At 39.5% G+C, this 20,810-nt stretch overlaps 2 protein-coding genes across 12 annotated transcripts in view; both read right to left on the reverse strand.

Annotated features, from left to right (window-relative positions):
• slco1f3 (solute carrier organic anion transporter family, member 1F3) overlaps positions 1-10,284 on the reverse strand; it is a 14,539-nt gene extending 4,255 nt beyond the window's left edge. For 2 of the 10 annotated variants that reach the window (XM_073945450.1, XM_073945445.1), the window contains exons 1-10: positions 9,767-10,211; positions 6,466-6,546; positions 6,229-6,370; positions 5,929-6,061; positions 5,666-5,772; positions 5,430-5,582; positions 1,314-1,412; positions 485-688; positions 230-394; positions 1-159 (exon numbers count right to left, since the gene is read on the reverse strand). The exon at positions 1-159 is cut by the window's left edge and continues 37 nt beyond it. In XM_073945450.1, the coding sequence (XP_073801551.1) occupies positions 1-159; positions 230-394; positions 485-688; positions 1,314-1,412; positions 5,430-5,582; positions 5,666-5,772; positions 5,929-6,061; positions 6,229-6,370; positions 6,466-6,540 (1,237 nt within the window). In that variant the 5' untranslated portion in view covers positions 6,541-6,546; positions 9,767-10,211. 10 annotated transcript variants of the gene reach the window in all.
• The window catches only part of tmem19 (transmembrane protein 19), a 1,055,620-nt gene that overhangs the window by 325,697 nt on the left and 709,113 nt on the right, over positions 1-20,810 (reverse strand). The window lies entirely within an intron of this gene.

Consider the following 20,810-nt stretch of genomic DNA (forward strand, 5'->3'; position numbering starts at 1 on the left):
TTCCGCAGCTGAGAGCGAAGAAAGGTACGGCCAAAAACAACATGGCAACACCAGCGTACAAGTTCACTCTTGCAGATGTCAGCAGATCCCATTTAAACCTCTTCATCATCAACCCACTCAGGAAAATACCCAGAGCCACTCCTGGAACAGATGTCGCTCCTGAATACAGCATAAATAAAAGCAATTAGTTTAAACAGACTGACGATAAAGTAACCATCACAGTTGTCACCTATGAGAAAGTTGGTTTTGGATGCGCTCTGTCCAAACTGCTGTTCCAGATACTTCGGTGTGTATGACGCCCCTATGGCAAAGTCGTTAAATGCCACAATACTGTGAGCTAGGTACAGAATGTAAATCTTGTTGGTAAGTAGATGCTTAAAGGATGGTGGAAAATCTAGGAAAGAAGTAAATAAGGACATTTTTTAACAATATGAAAGTGCTTTTTTACATTGTCAGAGAAGGCGACTATATAAAATTGCCATACCTTTGACTATCTCTGTAAGGCTGGGGATGGTTTTGTGCTGTTGCGGGGGGTGGTTTAGCTCAGAAATTTGGGAATTTTCAGGTAGAGCTCTTGGAAAGAACCACAAAGGAAAAGCAGCAAGGAGAGTCAACAGGCCAGACACCACATAACCCAACCACCAAGCCCCAACCCAGCGAGAGTCCTGCGGTGTGATGGTCACGCTTGCTAATAAGAAGAGAATATGTAAATAAATAATATAATTATTAGTAATATTTCAATATTTCAAGACAAATGAAGAACAATTTCCCTTGTTCTTAACAACATGAGGTTAAACAAAGTGATTGGACATTGAAAAAGAACGATTGGTCCATGTTTAAAATTTCTGTACAGAGGTCATGTTTTGGTCTTCGATTGATCTCACGTGGTCACATTTAGATATTTAAGAGAAAAACAATGCTAAAGTTAAGTGTTCTGCTTTGAAAATGTGCGATTCATAACAGTCATGTCTGTTTTTGTTTTGATTTCTTTAACTCGCCCAATGCCAGTCAATTTAGTCAATTATATTTCAGCACCCCATCATGTCTTGGTGGAAAACCAAGTATATGATTTATTCAGTCATAAAGGCTCTCAAATTACGCGTCCGCGACCAAAATGCGACCTTTGGTGCACAGAAGCAGCCTCTGAAATAAGACGCAGATTCAGAGTTCCGCATGAGGTGCTTGTGTTTAAATTCACTGGCTGGGAAAGAGTTTAAAAAGTACTACCTTGGTACACGTCAAAGTAATACTTAAGTCTTATAATATAATTGTTAATGTCCTGTAAAGTAGCTCTATGCTAATTTCTATCTCACCTTGAAACACTGAGTCAATATCCACATAAAGATTAGCACATAGAGATCCAAGCATGAAACCGAAAATTGGCCCAATCACTCCAAGTGTGTTCAGACAACCTACAGAAAAGAAACAAGTATTGATTAAATCACAAAAGGCAGGGATGTTCAAACTTGGTCCTGGAGGGCTGGTGTCCTGCAGATTTTAGCCCTAAACACACCTGCAAGGATGTTTCTAGAAAGCCTACTACAGGGGCGGCCAACCCTGTTCCTGGGGAGCCACCTTCCTGCAGATTTCAGTAGCTACCCATATCAAACACACCTGAATCAATTAATTAGGACCTGAACACCACGTGATAATTAAAGGCAGGTGCGTTTGATATGGGTTGCAACTAAAATCTGCAGGAAGGTAGATCTCCAGGACCAGGGTTGGCCACCCCTGGCCTAGTAAGAGCTTGATTAGCTAGCTTAGGTGTGTCTGATTGGGGTTGGAACTCAACTTTTTGGTCCCTCCAGGACCAAGCTTGGACATGCCTGACATAAGGGATATAGATTTTTTTTTCAAATCTAAGTATTAGCCAAAAATAACTCAATTAAACACATGCAGTTTTAAAATGGTTTATTATTGTTATTATTAAGAGAGCAACTTAAATAGGACCTGCCTGACAAAGCAAGGTAGACCAAAAAATCCCAAAATGCTAGACATCATGATTTAAAGAAACTCAAAATGAATGAGAAAGAATATAATTAAAATCTACCAAAAATTCATAAAGCCATTTATAGAGCTTTGGGACTTCAGAGAACAGTGAGAGCCAGTATCTATAAATGGCAAAAACATGAGACAGAGGAGAACCTTCCCAGGAGTGGCCGGCTGACCAAAATTACCCCAAGAGTTCAGGGACAACTCATCGACATTGGTTTGCATGGTGAGTGTTCATGACTCCACCATAAAAAAGACCCTGCAACATAAAGGCTTATTTTAGTTTTACCAGAAAACATTTTGATGATTCCCAAGACTTTTGGGAAAGTACTCTGTGGGCTGACAAAACTGAGACAAAAGTTGAATTTTTTGGAAGGTGTCTGTCCCATTATGCATGATGGAAAAGTAACACATTTCAGAAAAAGAAGACCAACAGTAAAATGTCCAGCCACTTCAACATGGGTTCTGCCGCAGGACAATGATCCAAGGCACACCACCAAGTCCACTTCTGAATGGCTGATGAAAAACAAAATAAAGACTTTTGAAGTGGAGTCAAATCCAATTGAGATGCTATGGCATGACAAAAAAAAGTCTCTAATGCTGCTGAATCACAACAATCCTGCAAAGATAAGTGAGCCAAAATACCTAGGGGGATGAACCACAACAGGAGTAACTGTAGACAAAAGAGGAAGCTGTCTGAAAGGGATGTCAAGGTGCTACCTTGGATTGTATCCAAAAATATAAATCTGCCGCAATTCAACTCTGTTCGAACTCAACCAATGATTCCACCAAATCTATGCATCAGGAGCTCCACAGGGTCAATATACACAGCCAGGCAGCTATAGCTAAACCTTTGGTCACTCATGTCAATGCCAAGCGTCAGTTTCAGTGGAGCCAGCATCGAAAATCTTGGGCTGTTTACAATGTGAAACATGTACTGTTCTCTGATGAGTCCAATTTCACAATCTTTCCCACAACCAGGAGAGCTATGGTGTGGAGATGTCCCAAAGAAGCATACCACCCAGACTGTTCCATTCCCAGAGTAAAGCCTCAGGATCAGTGTGGATTTGGGCTACAATATCACGGCATTCCCTCGGCCCAATACTTGTGCTAGATGAGTGAGTCACTACCAAGGACTACCGAACCATACTAGAGGACCATGTGCACCAAATGGTTCAAACATTGTATCTTGAAAAAGGGTGCCGCATATCAGGATGATAATGCACCGACACACACAGCAAGACTGGTGTCTTCCACAGTCAACAAATGTAAATATTACTGAGGCTCTTTGTGCGTTAGTCCACGCCAACTTCATGCCTGGCGGCCTGGTGGCTCTCCAGGAACAGGGTTGGCCACCACTGCTCTATTACATCTGTGTCTCCCACAGACACGGATACTACTCCAGACAGTAAAGTGTCACCCACAATTGAGGCAACTCTCTTCTCAAAGGGTGTCAGTTCAGCATCCCCTGTTGGGTCCACACTTTGACGGTGCGCCGCTGTTTTCCTCTTAACCTGCACCTCTACATCGGACCATTTCTTTTTTAATTCACTCACAGTGCGATGTTCAGACCCCACTGCGTTAACCGCGTCAGCTAAACTCTCCAACTCTATTGTTTTTCTTTTGTCATTAATTCCGGAGGACAAACTTGCAGAAAAGTTTTTCTCCAGTCTACCTCCGATAGGAGCACCTTCAATTCACCTTCTGTGAAGTTTCTCTTCTTGCTAGCTTTTGCCATTGCTTTTTCGTTTGGTTTTGCCAAAGTGGAGTACAAAGAGAATATGCATGGGATTCTGCGTACTCAGTGTTTCATATATCTAAATTTTTTACTGCCTACACACATTTACAGCTTTGTCCGTACTGAAATTTTTAGTATGAATTCAACGCAAGTCTTTGTACATAAGCCCCTGGCCTCTAGTCTGCAAGAAGAAAGGCTCAAAATCCCTCTGGCCACTGTACAAGGCTTGTGTCCGTCATTCCCAAGACGAATTGACCATACAAATAAAATATTGGCGTCTAAAACCAGGCGTTTCAGTTCTATTGTCTATCCCTTATAGTTTTTGATTTAGATATCCCTTAATAATAACAACCTTCATTTCAAAACTGCATGATGTGTTTAATTTTGTCATCTTTTGACTCATATTTAAAAGTTGTTCGATGATCTAAAATATTAAAGTGTGACAAAGATGCAAAGAAATACGAAATCAGTAAGAGGGCAACACTTTTTTTTAAGACTACTGTAGCTATATTGATTTGAGTGTAGTAATATTACTAACTAGAACCTAAAGTTTGATAAACTTTGATGTTGGCTTGAGAAACCCAACGTGACTGCGCTAGGACTGGGAATGGCAGTTGGCAGGAAGCACGGCGGCGGTTGCTAAGTGGTTGCTAGGCAGTTGCTAAAACAATTATGGCATTGTTAGGTGGTTGCTAAGCAGTTGCTAAAGGGCAATGCTCAAGTACATGTTTGATCAAATGCTAATACTTAGTAGGCATTTCTAGCATATGTTATTGCATTTAGAAAATTATTCATAGCATGTAGCTAATCGTTATTAGCACTTGGCTTACATTATCATTGTTACCATGCATAGTACACAGGAAGTCCCATTTGCTAGCATGAGTCAAACAAGCCAATGCCCAGGTCCCTACGATGTTCTGATGTAGAGATATTGCCATTTTTAAATGATTGCTAGGTTATACTGTTTTATTGCTATGGGGACATTTGACAGGTTAGTGATGATACAAAGCTTCTTGGCAATATGAGTGATCTTAATCAACCCCGATGTTTCTATGACAGTCTTTATGAGTGTCAAAAACTGGACATTATGTATTGCTGGTGTTGGGTTGCGGCTGGAAGGGCATTCGCTGTGTAAAACAAATGCTGGATAAGTTGGCGGTTCATTCTGTTGTGGCGACCCCTGATTAATAAAGGGACTAAGGGAATGAACATTATGTAAAAATGGCTTGCCGTATTTTTTTGAAAATACAATGCTCAATAAGTGTGAAAGTGATGCATGCAAAAATGGCTTGCCATATCAGTAAAAAATATGGAGTTTAAGTCAAAAATGGCTTGCCATATTGAGAAAAATAATGCTTAATTATTTATTGGAAAACTATAAGTCTGATAAACCTTAAAGATATAGCAACAAAATTTTACACATCTAAATACAGCTTTTGGCCAAATTTGGGGCTTGTATAATTTTTTAATATGCTCTGATTATAAAAATGTAATATTTAAAAATTTTTATAAAAAAAAAACAATAAGTCTTATAGGCATGAGGAGATATAGCAACAATCTTGAATGTAGAAGGCACATTTTGACCACATTTGGGCCTTGTGGCATGAACGGCTTAGGAGGAGATACGTTTGTTTTCAAGGACAGAGTAGTATAATAGTATTTTGGCTTTCTCAAGCCAACATAACAACAATCCTCTCACCAATGTAAAAAGCAGAGTTTTCTGGCCGTGCATAATCATCTATGAATGACATTCCCAGAGGGACGATGCTGGCTTCCCCGATCCCACGCATAGCGTTTCCCAAAAGCACCATCACCCACAAGGGTGACCTTCCAGATTCCTCTTGTTGGCATCCTAGACAATACATATAATAACTTTTAGGTATTGCATTTAACAATTAAATTATCTCATATGCTTCTCTACACATAATACATTACCAGAGTAAGGCTTTTGAAGAGTTTCCTGAGAGTCGGATGAGCATGTAGAGATCACAGTGAAATTACCAGCATCATTAGTGTGGGTGGCAGCTGTACCATACCTGTACCTGTTAGAAAAAAAAACAGATGCATAAACAATACATACTGTACAACCTTCCAAATATGATTCCTAAAGAAAGCACACTTTTAAAGAGTGGATCTTCATTCATTTCTTAATATGAATACACCATTAATGACTATGCCTTACTTTATTCAAAACTCACCGGCCCATAATGAAATGAGGTGAAGCCATTAGCAGTGTTCCTATACCCATCAGCAGAACCCCTGCTCCAATGATCTTGGGCCTGTGAAACTTAGCGCCAACATAGCTTACCAGGGTAATGACCAGTATATTACCTGGAAGCAGAATACACTCTCAACAAGTTATACATTATTTTAAAAGACACCATCAATCAACTGTCATATTTGTATGAACAGTAGTTCAGTCACATCACAGAATCAGTGGTCGACTCACTGGTATAAGCACTCATCTACTGCCTGAACCTCAATACATCTCAACTCACCCATTTCGAAGCTGCCATCAATGATACCAACGGTGGAGCTCGGGATCTCAAACCGCCTCTCAATCTGAGTGATGGTGCTTTTGGTGTAAAACCCCGTCAGGGATTTAGAGAAGTAACAGAAGGCGAGAGCGCCAATAAAGATCTTTTTAGAGACAAGGGTAGAGGGTTAAGCTACAACCATTACTTAATCAAATTATCAGCAAATAGTAGTTTCAGACTTGTAATATGTGGTATTGCCTTTAGACTTGTGGAGCAGCATTTGGTTTTCTGATTTCTGTCTGAATATTCCATCCCATATGGACTGCCTTCCATGATGAACTATTCGCCAGGTAAGAAGACAACATCCAGTGATAATAGACTAGCAAAGCACAAATTCCACTCTTACCCAGCCAACATTGCAGTGTGGGTCCAATGTGGGCCTCATATGTGCTTAAAGGCATGGTTCCATGCCTTGAAGCACACAAAGGCATGGTTCCATGTCTTTAAGCACATGGTTCCAAACTCTTAACATTTAAAGTCATGGAACCACTTGAGGGACAGTAAATAGTATGTTTTTGGGTGCATCTCTGTACAGAATGTGTAACGGAGGCCAGCTAGTAGGTGCTGTGCAGGTAAACCTCACTCCTCTGACCTCTAAAGGTGCTCTAGAGACAGACGCTAGAGGCCATGGACTTTAGCCTCCTTGGCAAGAGTAACCGACTCCAATGCAGACGGTCGCCAGTTTAATACCAGCTCGGAGTAGGTTGGCTGGTGTAGGACAGGCAGGGTTACATTGGTGCCGTGACCCGGATGGGAGTGAGGTTTAGGGGGGTGAGGGTAACAGAGGCCAGCTAGTAAGTGCTGTGCAGGTAAACGTCACTCCTCTGACCTCTATAGGTGCTTTAGTGACAGACACTAGAGGCCATGGTCTTTAGCCTTCTTGGTAAAGCAACCAACTCCCATGCGGAAGGTCGCCGGTTCGATACCAGCTCGGAGCGGGTTGGGTGGCGTAGGACCGGCGGGGTTACACCTGGGCCCCAATTGGGTTTGCCCACAGGTTCCAAATAGGACCCATCCAAATTATCTGATATAAATCTCACATATACCGTCGACTAACCATATTCCGTACACAACGATGTTCCGTACAGATTACGCTTTAATGCCAATCTCTGAGCAATTACTTACAGGTCGTAGGCAAACTATACATCTGTGTAATCTTTATTTCTCACTCTTTCAACCCAAAGCTCAACAGAGACCTTCCTACAATATGTTTCCAAGAATATTCAGTACGTTTGCTATGTTCACCTTGAAAATAGACAGTAAGCAAGCTAAAGAGTATCCTCCCAAGCGACTTCAAACAATGACCATTTTTGCCAATGAATTGAAGCTATGCGCCCTATACGGAACACTATTTTAATAGTGTACGGAACATCGTTAATACCTATCATCTTCCTTACGCATACAAAGTCAGTACTTTTCTCATCTTTTCTCAAAAACCACTGGTCCAAAAGACATCAATCAAAATTTGGTTTGCGCAATAGGTATTTACCCAGAGAATGAACACACAAACATGCTTATCTGGCTTTCAATGATGGAGGAGTGGGTCTAATGTGGAGCCTAACTGAGCAACATGCGTAAGACTCATTGTCTCACATATACCATCCTTGCTAAATAGTATTCAAAAATAGAATTGTCCCAAACTCTAGTATGTTTGAAAAAAATTGCCAGAACTCTTAAATTTGAAGTATGGAACCATTTATTGTATCACTTGCACTGAATTTTGACATTTGGTGAAAATGTATTGCACAAATGTACAATGTACAGAACAAAGTATTGTAAACGGTAAATGATGTCATACTTAATTCATAAGAAAAAGGTAAAACTGTACAGTATAGAAAAAAAGCATAGCAAAAATACATGAGATGCCAACGCAATCTCATGGCAATTCGTAACTTTGCGACCTAATTTGTACAATTTAGTACGATTTGCTCATCACCCAATGACGGTTAGGGTAAGGGGTGGGGTTAGGTGCCACGCCTCCTTTTTAAAAATCGTACAATTTTTTACGACTGAACTCGTACGAATTCGTACGAATTAGCCACTAAACTGACAAAACGTAAAATACTTACGTTTCCTTGAGAAATCGGGCTGGAGATGCTGCAACAGATAAAACTTTAAATCTGATGTTTTAGATGCATGAAAATAAACGTATCAGGCGTAGAAGATATTTTAAATTAATTTGGCAACATTTATTAGTACAAAGTAGAAAACAGCAATTCTAATAAAACTCTAATTTTCCAATCAACGAATGAGTTAAATACCTTAAATTGAGGCTTTAGATCTAAGAAAAAATAATTACATTTAGTTTTTATATTGACTGTTTGAAAATTGCTGAAGACAACTTTTAAATCTTAGTGGTTTAGATGAATTTATTAACAAATTCAGAACATATTATGCAGCATTTGTTTAAGTGAAGTATATTTATAAACTAATTTCAAGAGGATCACGTGCTTATGATTGCTTGCAGCTAGTCCCGCATTATCCAATTCATGATTCACCAATCAGACGATTCCTAAGCCACTATAAATACCCTTAGTTCCATATGACAGCCATTTTCATTTTGAAGAATCCCCCCCTCCACCCTACTCCTCCTCCTCCTCCTTTCCTAGATGTGTGGCACAGTGGCCCAGTGGTTAGCACTGTTGCCTCACAGCAAGAACACCACTAGTTCTAGTCCTTATTAAGCCAGCTGACGTTTCCGTGTGGACACGTTCTCCCCTTGATCACTTGGGTTTCCCCCAGGTTCCCCGGTTTCCTCCCACCTTCCAAAAACATGCAACTTAAGGTAATTGACTCCAAATCGGCATCATAGACATGCTCCTAGTAAGTAGTTGTTTATTAAGAGCAATCACTATGTGTTCATTAGCTACTACAGCAGGGGAGTTCTCCAGATCTACCTGAGCTCAAACTCCCCTCTATCCTAGCAAACAGGAGGGAGCCCCGGGCTCGAGGATTTTATTAGGTTAGGGCTCAAGCTTTAAAATCAATAATCAGCTAAGTGTGAACTCTTGAAGTACAACTTGTGTCATGTCTCAGCTTGTGGAAATATGCAGAGCTTAAAGAAATAGCTGATTTTACAGGAATTTACTTGCATCTTGCAAAATAAAATGTATTAAAGAGTGGTGAAAACACTGTTGAAACTATTTACAATGATCATTTTTGAGGATAAGTGAACATAGATATACCTTTTGAGGTTTCGTTTTTAGGAAGACGAAACTATTTAAATGTTTTAAACAGTTATTAAAATCATGCAACAGAAAAAAACATAGAAAAAACACATAACATTATAATTGTTACAGCTCTGTTGGCTAAATAGTTCATTACAGATATTATAAAAAGAAGAAAAGCTAGCTAACTAGTAATAAACAACAAATGTAGTATTATTGCAATATTTAAAAAGACGTTACAGTAGTTTAGACTAATGCATCATAAAATATAGAAATAGGTCTGAGTGCTCAAATAATAGAAATACAACTAATAAACAAAGTAAACAACTTACCTGTTTAAATAAAAAAGTATGATTGCCTTTGTTTTGAAAAAAAAAATAGCAATGTAAAAGATTTTCCAAGCTGGAAAAGGTCCAGATGAAAAAAAAGGTAAAAAAGGTAGAGAGAATCAAGTGCAAAAACAGCAGAAGGAATATTGGTACCCGAGGAAAAAAAAAGGCAAATAAAAAGCAATCGTATCATATATTGGCCTTTCATAAAAAAAATAAGGCATAAAGAATTAACAATACAAAGTAAGAAAGGACAATATATTTTTAAAAAGCACATTTGCCAGTAATAATCGATGTGGACTTAAATCCGAGATTCGTTTGCTTTAGTTTAAGCGAAAGAAAGTCTGTTCCAGGTACGGCCCAGAACATCGAGTTCAGGGGAGTGTCGAGGACATTGAGGAGAACCTTAACCTTATACCAACCAGACCACTTGATAACATATTACTGTATAATGAACAAAGCAAGATCAGGTTTGTAAGCAGAGTAGCACAATTTAGGGAAAATGTAAAGCAACCCTGCTGAAAAATTCTGCTTACAAACATTCTTATTCTTGGCTGGTTTTAGCTGGTCGACCAGCCTGGTTTTAAAGGGGTTTTGGCCACTTCCAGGCTGATTTCGATCCATTTCCAGCCTGGTCTTAGCTGGACAGGCTGGGAAATGACCAGCTTGACCAGCCTAGCCAAAACCAGCTATGTCTAGCTTAAACCAGGATGGTCAAGCTGGTTTTAGATGGTTTTAGCTGGTCACTTTCCAGCCTGACCAGCTAAGACCAGGCTGGAAATGGCTGGAAACCAGCCTGGAAGTGGCCAAAACCCCTTTAAAGCCAGGCTGGCAAACCAGCTAAAACCAGCCAACCATCCCAGGCTGGTTTAAGCTGGCTTTTGCAGAGAAATATAATGCAATATACAGAGCTGTTATTGATGAAGTTAATAATACCTAATAATCATTCCTTACATTTATATAGAGCGTTTTCTGGACACTTAAAGCGCTTTACACATTTTTGGGGGAATCTCCTCATCCACCACCAGTGTACAGCCTCCACCTTGATGATGCGATGGCAGCCATATTTTGCCAGACTGCACACCAGCTGATTGGTGGAGAGTGATGAAGCCACTTATATTATGGGAATGATTAGGATGCCATGATGGACTGAGGCCAGTGGGCAAACTTGGCCAGGATGGCGGGGTTAAACCCCTACTCTTTTTCAAAGCACATTATAAGGGGATTTTAAGGACCACGAGAAGGTCAGGACCTCGGTTTAACGCCTTATCTGAAAGACGGTGCTCAAAGAGCAGACCCCATCAATATACTGGGGCGTTAGGACCAACACTCACTAACAACACGTCTGGCAGCAACCTAGCTTTCCCATGTGGTCTCCATCCAGCTACTGACCAAGCGCAGCCATGCCTACCTTAAGTGGACAACCATGGGAATTCTAAAAAGCAGTTCCCGGAAAAAAAATAAGTGGGTGAGGAGGCTCTGGGTCAGGAAGCACTGGCAGGTCAGACAACCCTAGTTTATCAGGAGGTCCTTGGTCAGACAACCCCAGTAGGTCTGGGGCTCTGGGTCCTAAGGCACTTATGGAACAACCCTGGTGTATCAGGAGGTTCTGGGTCAAGGGGCACTGGAAGGTCAGACAACCCAGATGGATTTGGAGGTTCTGGGACAAGAAGCACTGGCACGTCAGACAACCTCGGTGGATCTGAAGGTTCTGGATCAGGACGCACCAGCAGGTTAGAAAACCCCAGTGGGGTAGGGGGATCTGATTCAAGAGGCATCAGTGCACCAAACAACCTTAGTGAGGACGATTCCGGTGGTTCAGAAGCCCTAAGTAGGTCACATGGCTTTGGTGGCACTGGGAGGTCACACAACTATGGTAGGCATTCGCGGGACTCTGGTGGAAGCTCTAGCCATTTCTGGGAGTCCGGTTACAGCTCTGCCTATTTAGGGAACTCAGATGGATCTGGCATCCATTCTGGGGACTCTGGACGACCGATCTATCATTCGGGGAATTCGGAAGAATCTGCTGACCTTATGGGCTTACAAACCTTGTCTAATTAATTCACACCCTGTTGGTGCAATCGCGTAACTTCTACCTCATTCAAAACAGATTTCAGTATCGTATTGTCAGCTTATTTTTAGGATGAATTGATTAGGTCTGTCCACACAACAGTGTACAACAGTGTGCGACAGAACTGTATTCATTTTAACTATCTGAGTTCTAGTTCTACAGTAAGAAACATACCTTATACCTTGCCTTCTAAATAAAATAGACAGTTAATTTATGGTAAGTAAAAATCTTAGCAGTAACTGTTAGCACTGGATTAATACCACCTAAAACAAACCCACAAATTTTGACCATAAAAAAAAAACAACACTTAGGAGACAATTGTTTTATTGTCAAAAATTATTAGGGACTAAACTGTTCAATCGAATGGCTTTGTGAACAACTTTGGAAGAGCTGCTGTTTGCAAAAAGAAATACAGCTTATGTGCGGGGCATTTCGGAAACGACTTCTGAGTGAAAACATAAAGGGTCTTGGTAAACTGTGAGGTGCTTTCATGATTAATGTATTAACTATGCTAACAGGAGGTTGCCAATCAACAGACATCAAACAGATTAGGTTAGTAAACAACCAACAATGGGTTAAAACTTCTATAGAAACTGGTAGGAAAAGAGCCATGCGTGTTGTTTGCAAAGAGTTTAAGAAGTCCTCTGTTGTAAAGACCAAGAAACTAAAGCAGAGAAGGACAACCGTGAAAATTATGGCCAGGTTACAGTGGTTGCACATGTCAGAAAGATATTAAGCCATGTAAATCACTGGTAGGCACAGACATTTGGGCAGTGGTTCTTGGTGATAAAGGCAAACAAAAAGGTGCATAAAGATAAGAATAAAAACTCTAGCGTCGTAAAAATGTTTTAGCATATCATAGAAATGACTATGAATAACATGCAAAGCAAGAGGTTGCTAGTTTTGTTCCAGACGACCCAACGACAATTTGTAACGTTTTGATTTAGTGGCTAATTCGTATGAGTTTGTATGATCTCGTTCGTACATTTTGGGAGGATTTGCTCACCCTCTTATGGTTGGGCTAAGAGGTTTTTTTCGAAATCTCCGCTCAAAAATCGTACATTTTTGTATGATTGAACTAGCCACTACACTGACAAAGCATAAAATAGTAGTGTTTTCTCTGAGATATTGCTGGAAGACCTGAGAGAAAGCTGGACAGCTTAAACATTGCCAATTTGGCAATCAACAAAGTCATAAGGAAGAAACTGACAAGGCGTAAAATAGTTGCGTTTCTTCGTGAGACTGCTGGAAGAGCTAAAAGAAATCTGGAGAGCCAGCAATGTTGCGAGAAAAGGCAAAAAGGCTCCAATAATGACAACTGGAACAACTGAAAGAAGCTAAAGAAGGTCATAAAGAAGGGTGGGGGGAGGTGACAAACATGATTAGCCAATTTGGATAAATCAACAAAGTCATAAGGAAGAAACTGTAAAGCAGAGATTCCTGTGTTCTCATGTCAACAGAAGTTCCTGGAGCACAGCCGACAGATTTGAACACTGTGCCAGTGAGAGGGCCAGCACAAGATTATACCAACAGTACAACTATGAAACATGACTAAAGAGAATGGTCTACAAGTTTTATACATGTTTTAGGAACAATGGAAATAAAAAAAGAGACCAACATTATCTAAAATAAAGACAACCTGCCAATCAAAAACTAATTTTATAATAGGGTTGAAGTCAGAATTATGAGCCCCCCTGTTTATTTTTTCCCCCAATTTCTGTTTAACGGAGAGCTGATTTTTTTCGGCACATTTCTAATCATAATAGTTTTAATAGCTCATCTCTAATAACTGATTTATTTAATCTTTGCCATGATGACAGTAAATAATATTAGACTAGATATTCTTCAATACACTTCTATACAGCTTAACTAGGTTAATTAGTTTAACTAGGCAGGTTAGGGCAATTAGGCAAGTTATTATATAATGATGGTTTGTTCTGTAGACTATCGAAACTAAATATGCCTTAAAGAGGATAACAATATTGACCTTAAAATGTTTTTTTTTTTTAATGAAAAACTACTTTTACTCTAGCCGAAATAAAACAAATCAGACTTTCTCTAGAAGAAAAAATATTATCAGACACACTGTGAAATTTTCCTGAATCTGTTAAACATAATTTGGGAAATATTTAAAAAAAGAAATAAGTTTAATCTACTTTTTAAAATCAATTAAAAAAAATTTTTTTTGCTTAATTGTTTTTTGTTCAATCCATCTAAATTTGTGAAAGTCAACTTTATTCCTTTAGGTTGTCCCAACTGTAAAAATGAGTGCACTTCAGTAGCACAATCTCATTTAGTTATGTTGCCAGTTAATTTGAAACCCACCACAGGGTGTCCGGTAAGAGACGTACAAGATGGTTTGGGTATGGGAGTAACCCGTTTATTGTCACCACAACTCAGTATGCCAAGGTTCTTGATTAAGTGTATATGTGTGTGTGTGTGTGGTTTTTGTTCTAACGTCGAGCAAACAGCTAACCGCAAAAGTGAAAGCGAAGAAAACCGCTAAATGAACAGCAAAAAGTTAAGCCTACAGCACTCACGATAATATCACAAAAGTCAGAAAACACACTTACTTTCATATATGCACACGACTTATAACATAAACAGGAGTTTGTCTTATGCAACGGCACAGAAAGCTTTGTTTGCGATCAGTTAAGCGTACTTTCACATCTGCCGAGCGCAGTGGGCGGGTTGTTTTGCTGCACGTAGCTCGGCAAAGCCGATAGGCTGGCTGCGTGTCTCTCAGCGAATGCTGATTGGCCGCTTGCCTTTCACTCAGTCTCGGTAACAGGGAGAGAGAATTGCGATCAGCAGAGTCAACACATTCAAGATTATAATGGCCTTTTTAACACCAACACAATTTAATTATGTGGAAGCCAGCATTTTTCGCAGTGAGTGCAGGGTTGTGGCAGCTCCATGTACGTGAACTCCAGCTTCAACAGCTCCATGTACGTGAACAAAAGTGCCAATCTTATTGGTGGAGAAGGTTTTGACGCAGCACATCAAAACAACAACAAAACAAAAATGAGCATGAGGCGTTTCTTTAAAAATGATGCTTTTACGTTTGCCGTTTTGCGCATTGGTGTCCACGATCACATTGGCGCCCTTTATTTAGTCATGAGGCATTAAACATTGATGGAAAACGCTTCGAAATCAGTCAGTATTTATTAAAATAAGGGAACACCTGATTGTGATGAACACTGTCTGATGAAGAGCCATGGGGCTCGAAATGTTACATGCTTTGTGTCAGCCTTTTAAATTTAATTAATTTGAATTTTTGAAGCTTTGGTGTTGAATAAATAGCTTTGTTGAATGTATAAAATTACCCTATTGACGTGATTCTTGCAAAGGTGCGTACGTTTTTTGCAATTATTTTAGATCTACCAATTCAGTTGAGAGAAATAACTAAGAATAAAGCTGCGGTCACACTAGCCTTTTCTCCCCGTAGACTTCCTTTCATACGCACGCAAATGCGTCAGACCAGAAACCATGCGTCAAGTTTTGCAGGTTGCTGCGGTGCAAAGTTCAAGTTTGGTGAACTCTGCCTGCGAAATCGCATCACTTGACTGCGTGAGACCAATCGAGGATCAAAACATGACATCTCTGGAAAGAAATCTAAAACATGGAGCAATCGCTCGCTTTTTTTAATGTCTAATCATCTTCTTTAATCCCGCCCCTTTTAATCCCAGCGCCATACGACAGAATTTCGCACACAATAACTCTAGTGTGACCGCAGCTTTAGTGAAGTTTATTCATAAACTAATTTCGTGAGGATCACATGCTTATGATTGACCACAGCCGGTCCCTCATTAGCTAACACATGATTCTCCAACCAGATGATTCCTAACTCACTGTAAATAACCAGAGATGCTAATTTCAGTTATCGTCGTCTTGAATCTCCCCTCCCACCCCTACTCCTCCCTCTTTTTTTTCTAAAAATGGGCAACACTGCAGCCCAGTGGTACAGCCACAGGAATGCTGACCTCTAGTTAAGCCCACTGCCGAGATTGCCTCTACTTCAAACATTTTAAATCTTCAGTCATATTTTTTCATTTCTGCTTGTTTTCAACACAATATTATGAGAAAAAATTTGGGACTAGGCCTTCTCAAACAGGTAAATCCCATATAAATTCCTTCCTTTATTTTCCCTCATTCCTGGCTAAATACATATTGATAAATGCATAGACAAGTGAATGCTAATCTTAAAAATTAGCGATATTTGAGGAATCTGTCATATTCTATCAACCAAATTGAATTATTTCAAAAGTATAAAGATATATTTTTGGCATGTAATAGTTTTGCCAATTTAGATCCCATATTTTCATAACTATTTGGTCCAACATTGTAAAACAACCCTATTGACCTTATTCCGCATAGATGCGCATGTTTCTGCAATTGTTTTAAGAACTACCAATTTCAGGAGAAATAATTAGGAACTCTGTGATTCAAGTGGATCACATGCTTATGATTGACCACAGCCGGTCCCTCATTAGCTAACATATGATTCTCCAACCAGACGATTCCTAATTCACTATAAATAACCAGAGTTTCTAACCTCAGTTATTGTCGTCTAGAATCTCCCCTCCCACCCCTACTCCTCCCTCTTTTTTTTCTAAAAATGGGCAACACGGCAGCCCAGTGGTACAGCCACAGGAATGCTGACCTCTAGTTGACACCACTGCCAAGATTGCCTCTACTTCAAACATTTTAAATCTTCAGTCATATTTTTTCATTTCTGCTTGTTTTCAACACAATATTATGAGACGAAATTTGGGACTAGGCCTTCTCAAACAGGTAAATCCCATATAAATTCATTCCTTTATTTTCCCTCATTCCTGGCTAAATACATATTGATAAATGCATAGACAAGTGAAGGCTAATCTTAAAAATTAGCGATATTTGAGGAATCTGTCATATTCTATCAACCAAATTGAATTATTTCAAAAGTATAAAGATATATTTTTGGCATGTAATAGTTTTGCCAATTTAGATCCCATATTTTCATAACTATTTGGTCCAACATTGTAAAACAACCCTATTGACCTTATTCCGCATAGATGCGCATGTTTCTGCAATTGTTTTAAGAACTACCAATTTCAGGAGAAATAATTAGGAACTCTGTGATTCAAGTGGATCACATGCTTATGATTGACCACAGCCGGTCCCTCATTAGCTAACATATGATTCTCCAACCAGACGATTCCTAATTCACTATAAATAACCAGAGTTTCTAACCTCAGTTATTGTCGTCTAGAATCTCCCCTCCCACCCCTACTCCTCCCTCTTTTTTTTCTAAAAATGGGCAACACGGCAGCCCAGTGGTACAGCCACAGGAATGCTGACCTCTAGTTAAGCCCACTGCCGAGATTGCCTCTACTTCAAACATTTTAAATCTTCAGTCATATTTTTTCATCTCTGCTTGTTTTCAACACACAATATTATGAGAAGAAATTTGGGACTAGGCCTTCTCAAACAGGTAAATCCCATATAAATTCCTTCCTTATTTTCCCTCATTCCTGGCTAAATACATATTGATAAATGCATAGACAAGTGAATGCTAATCTTAAAAATTAGCGATATTTGAGGAATCTGTCATATTCTATCAACCAAATTGAATTAATTCAAAAGTATAAAGATATATTTTTGGCATGTAATAGTTTTGCCAATTTAGATCCCATATTTTCATAACTATTTGCGTCCAACATTGTAAAACCACCCAATTGACCTTATTCCGCAAAGGGGCGCATGTTTCTGCAATTGTTTTAAGAACTGCCAATTTCAGGAGAAATAATTAGGAATACTATTTGATTCGAGAGGATCACATGCTTATGATTGACCACAGCCGGTCCCTCATTAGCTAACACATGATTCTCCAACCAGACGATTCCTAATTCACTATAAATAACCAGAGTTTCTAACCTCAGTTATTGTTGTCTAGAATCTCCCCTCCCACCCCTACTCCTCCCTCTTTTTTTTCTAAAAATGGGCAACACTGCAGCGCAGTGGTACAGCCACAGGAATGCTGACCTCTAGTTAAGCCCACTGCCGAGATTGCCTCTACTTCAAACATTTTAAATCTTCAGTCATATTTTTTCATTTCTGCTTGTTTTCAACACAATATTATGAGACGAAATTTGGGACTAGGCCTTCTCAAACAGGTAAATCCCATATAAATTCCTTCCTTTATTTTCCCTCATTCCTGGCTAAATACATATTGATAAATGCATAGACAAGTGAATGCTAATCTTAAAAATTAGCGATATTTGAGGAATCTGTCATATTCTATCAACCAAATTGAGTTATTTAAAAAGTATAAAGATATATTTTTACATAAAATAGTTTTGCCAATTTAGATCCCATATTTTCATAACTATTTGCATCCAACATTGTAAAACAACCCTATTGACCTTATTCCGCAAAGGTGCGCATGTTTCTGCAATTGTTTTAAGAACTACCAATTTCAGAAGAAATAATTAGTAATGATGAGTAATTCGAGAGGATCACATGCTTATGATTGACCACAGCCGGTCCCTCATTAGCTAACACGTCATTCTCCAACCAGATGATTCCTAATTCAATATTACTACTTCAGTTATCGTCGTCTTGAATACCCCCTCCCACCCCTACTCCTTCCTCCTTTTTCTAAATTGGACGACACGGCAGCCCAGTGGTTAACACTGTTGCTTCACAGCAAGAATGTCACTGGTTAAAGGTCCTTACTGGACCAGTCAACATTTCCATGCTGAGTTTGCATGTTCTCCCTGTGCTCATGTGGGTTTCCCCCAGGTTATCCATTTCCTCCCAAAGTCCAAAAATACCAAATTGACACCATAGACGAGCTCCGAGGAAGCAGTATATCTCTCCCTATAATCGGTCAATAGTCATGAACAAATCGGGGGAGTTCTCGAGATCTACCTGAGCTCAAACTCCCAGGGCTCAAGGATCTTATAAGCTCAGGGCTTGCTCCCGTGCCAAGCACACTTTATAATCAATCATCAGCTAAGTGTGAACTCTTAAACCAACAACTCTACAAGTGTGGCTGCGTCCACTTGTACCAGAACAATGAGGTCACTTTGGGATTCAGATTATTAAAGCCACAAATATTGTCCATGCTTAACCCATGCCTACATAATCCATACAGAACCTACATATCAATGTTAACTAGCTATAACGATTATATCAAAAGTGATTTACTCTTATAATATATTGGAATACATCATAGAAGAATGCACAAAAAATATATATAATGATTTCCCAATTTTATAATAATACTTACAAGTCCGGAGTCGTCTTCACATCAAGAGGAAGTGTTAACATTGTAGTTGAAACATGACTGTAATGAAGTTTACAGCCCTTTGGCCTCCGGGAAGAAGGAGGCGGAGAACCGACGGAGCTTTAAAATATTTTTTAATAACAATGACGGCAGCTCCTCACGGAGACTGCCGTCTAAACCAAAACAAACGGACGTCAAACTGAAAGTAAAATATGTCCGGGCCCGGTCCTCTCTCGGCTTCCTCTGCCGTCGTTCCTCCTTTTATCGTCCAGAGCTCCTTCCGTGGGATCCGAACCAGGTGAGCACCGCAGGTGTATCCACTTACGCGGTGGCCTCACTCCGTTCCCACGGCTCTCGGCCACGCCCCCTCGCCACAATGACCAAAAACAGCAACCTCTGAAAGCCCCTTTATATGCCTGCTCGTGTTTTACTAATCATTATCTAGCATTGAGTATTTATTTAACCATTTGGTTGGACAAGAAAAGTAACACATTCATTTGTAGAAGGTTTTAAGAACATTGTGTTTTTACATTCGTATCCATTTGAAGAAATAGAATTTTCTAGTTGCTAAAAGTAATTGTAAGAGCCAGTTATGCATAATTCATTTGTGATAATAATTTAGTTAAGGTTAAAACATGATAAAAATTGCAATGCATAATTTAGTAATTGACATAATTTAAAAACCTGTCATTTGGTATTTTGGCTTCCGACAGTGATACGTCATGAGGTCATTAGTTCATACGTTTAAGGCAGATTGCAGTTATGGATGTTGGAAGCAACACAGTTTTTTGACCGAGCTGATCGAGTCTGTTGTAACTTTGTATTTTTGTGTGCATTTGTTCAGTAAACCTTTTTTAAAAGAAGATTCGGTCTTACTCGCGTTTTTGCAAATACTGGTTGTTGGAATTGAAGCTGCAAAAGGTGGTACATAAGGATTTGCACGAAAGGTGTGCCACTACAATAATCTTAGGTAAAAATATGAGCTGAAATGAAATATTCTGTCAGTTAATGTTATGTTGGTTAGAACGTGGACCCTCCTATTATTTGTATTTATGTGGCAAAATGAATCAAACACTCTAAAACCAGAGAGGGAATTAACTTTACGCAGATATACATGAAGTAAATACGCCATTAAAAACATTGAAGAAGCATCAACCAACAAAAACTCAATGGTGCCAATCAAAACATCAGTGCTCATGAGGTTTCTCAGTGCTATATGCTAAGCTTGCTGCTAATGTGTGGTAAATGTATGCCTATGAAATAGTTTTTCTGGAAATAATTGGAAAAATCCTTAAAGGGGTGGTCCACTACGATATTATATTTTAAACTTCAGTTGATGTGTAATGTAGCTGTGTGAACATAAACAGCATCTCTGAATGTAAAATATTCAAAGTTTAATGCAAAGGGAGACCTTGATTTGTACAGAGTTAGCTTAGCAACGCCTACAATTAACGAATTTTGGGGACTACAAAAAATACTTCCGCCCCCTGTGAGATCACAAAAGTTCGTTATTGCGCATCCCACACTGCGCAGGTAAAGGCCGTGGCCAGAGGCGCTGTAACGTTACTGCAGAGAGAGAAATGCCATCCTGCTGTTTCCACAGAGCTGTTCTGTTTCTGTTGTTGGGCTTCCAAATGACACGACCCAAACACAGAAGTGCTTACAGTTCAATATTAATTATGTTCCAGAGAACTATAAAATAC

Source organism: Danio rerio, chromosome 4 (genome assembly GCF_049306965.1).
Source record: "Danio rerio strain Tuebingen ecotype United States chromosome 4, GRCz12tu, whole genome shotgun sequence".
NCBI lineage: Eukaryota > Metazoa > Chordata > Actinopteri > Cypriniformes > Danionidae > Danio > Danio rerio.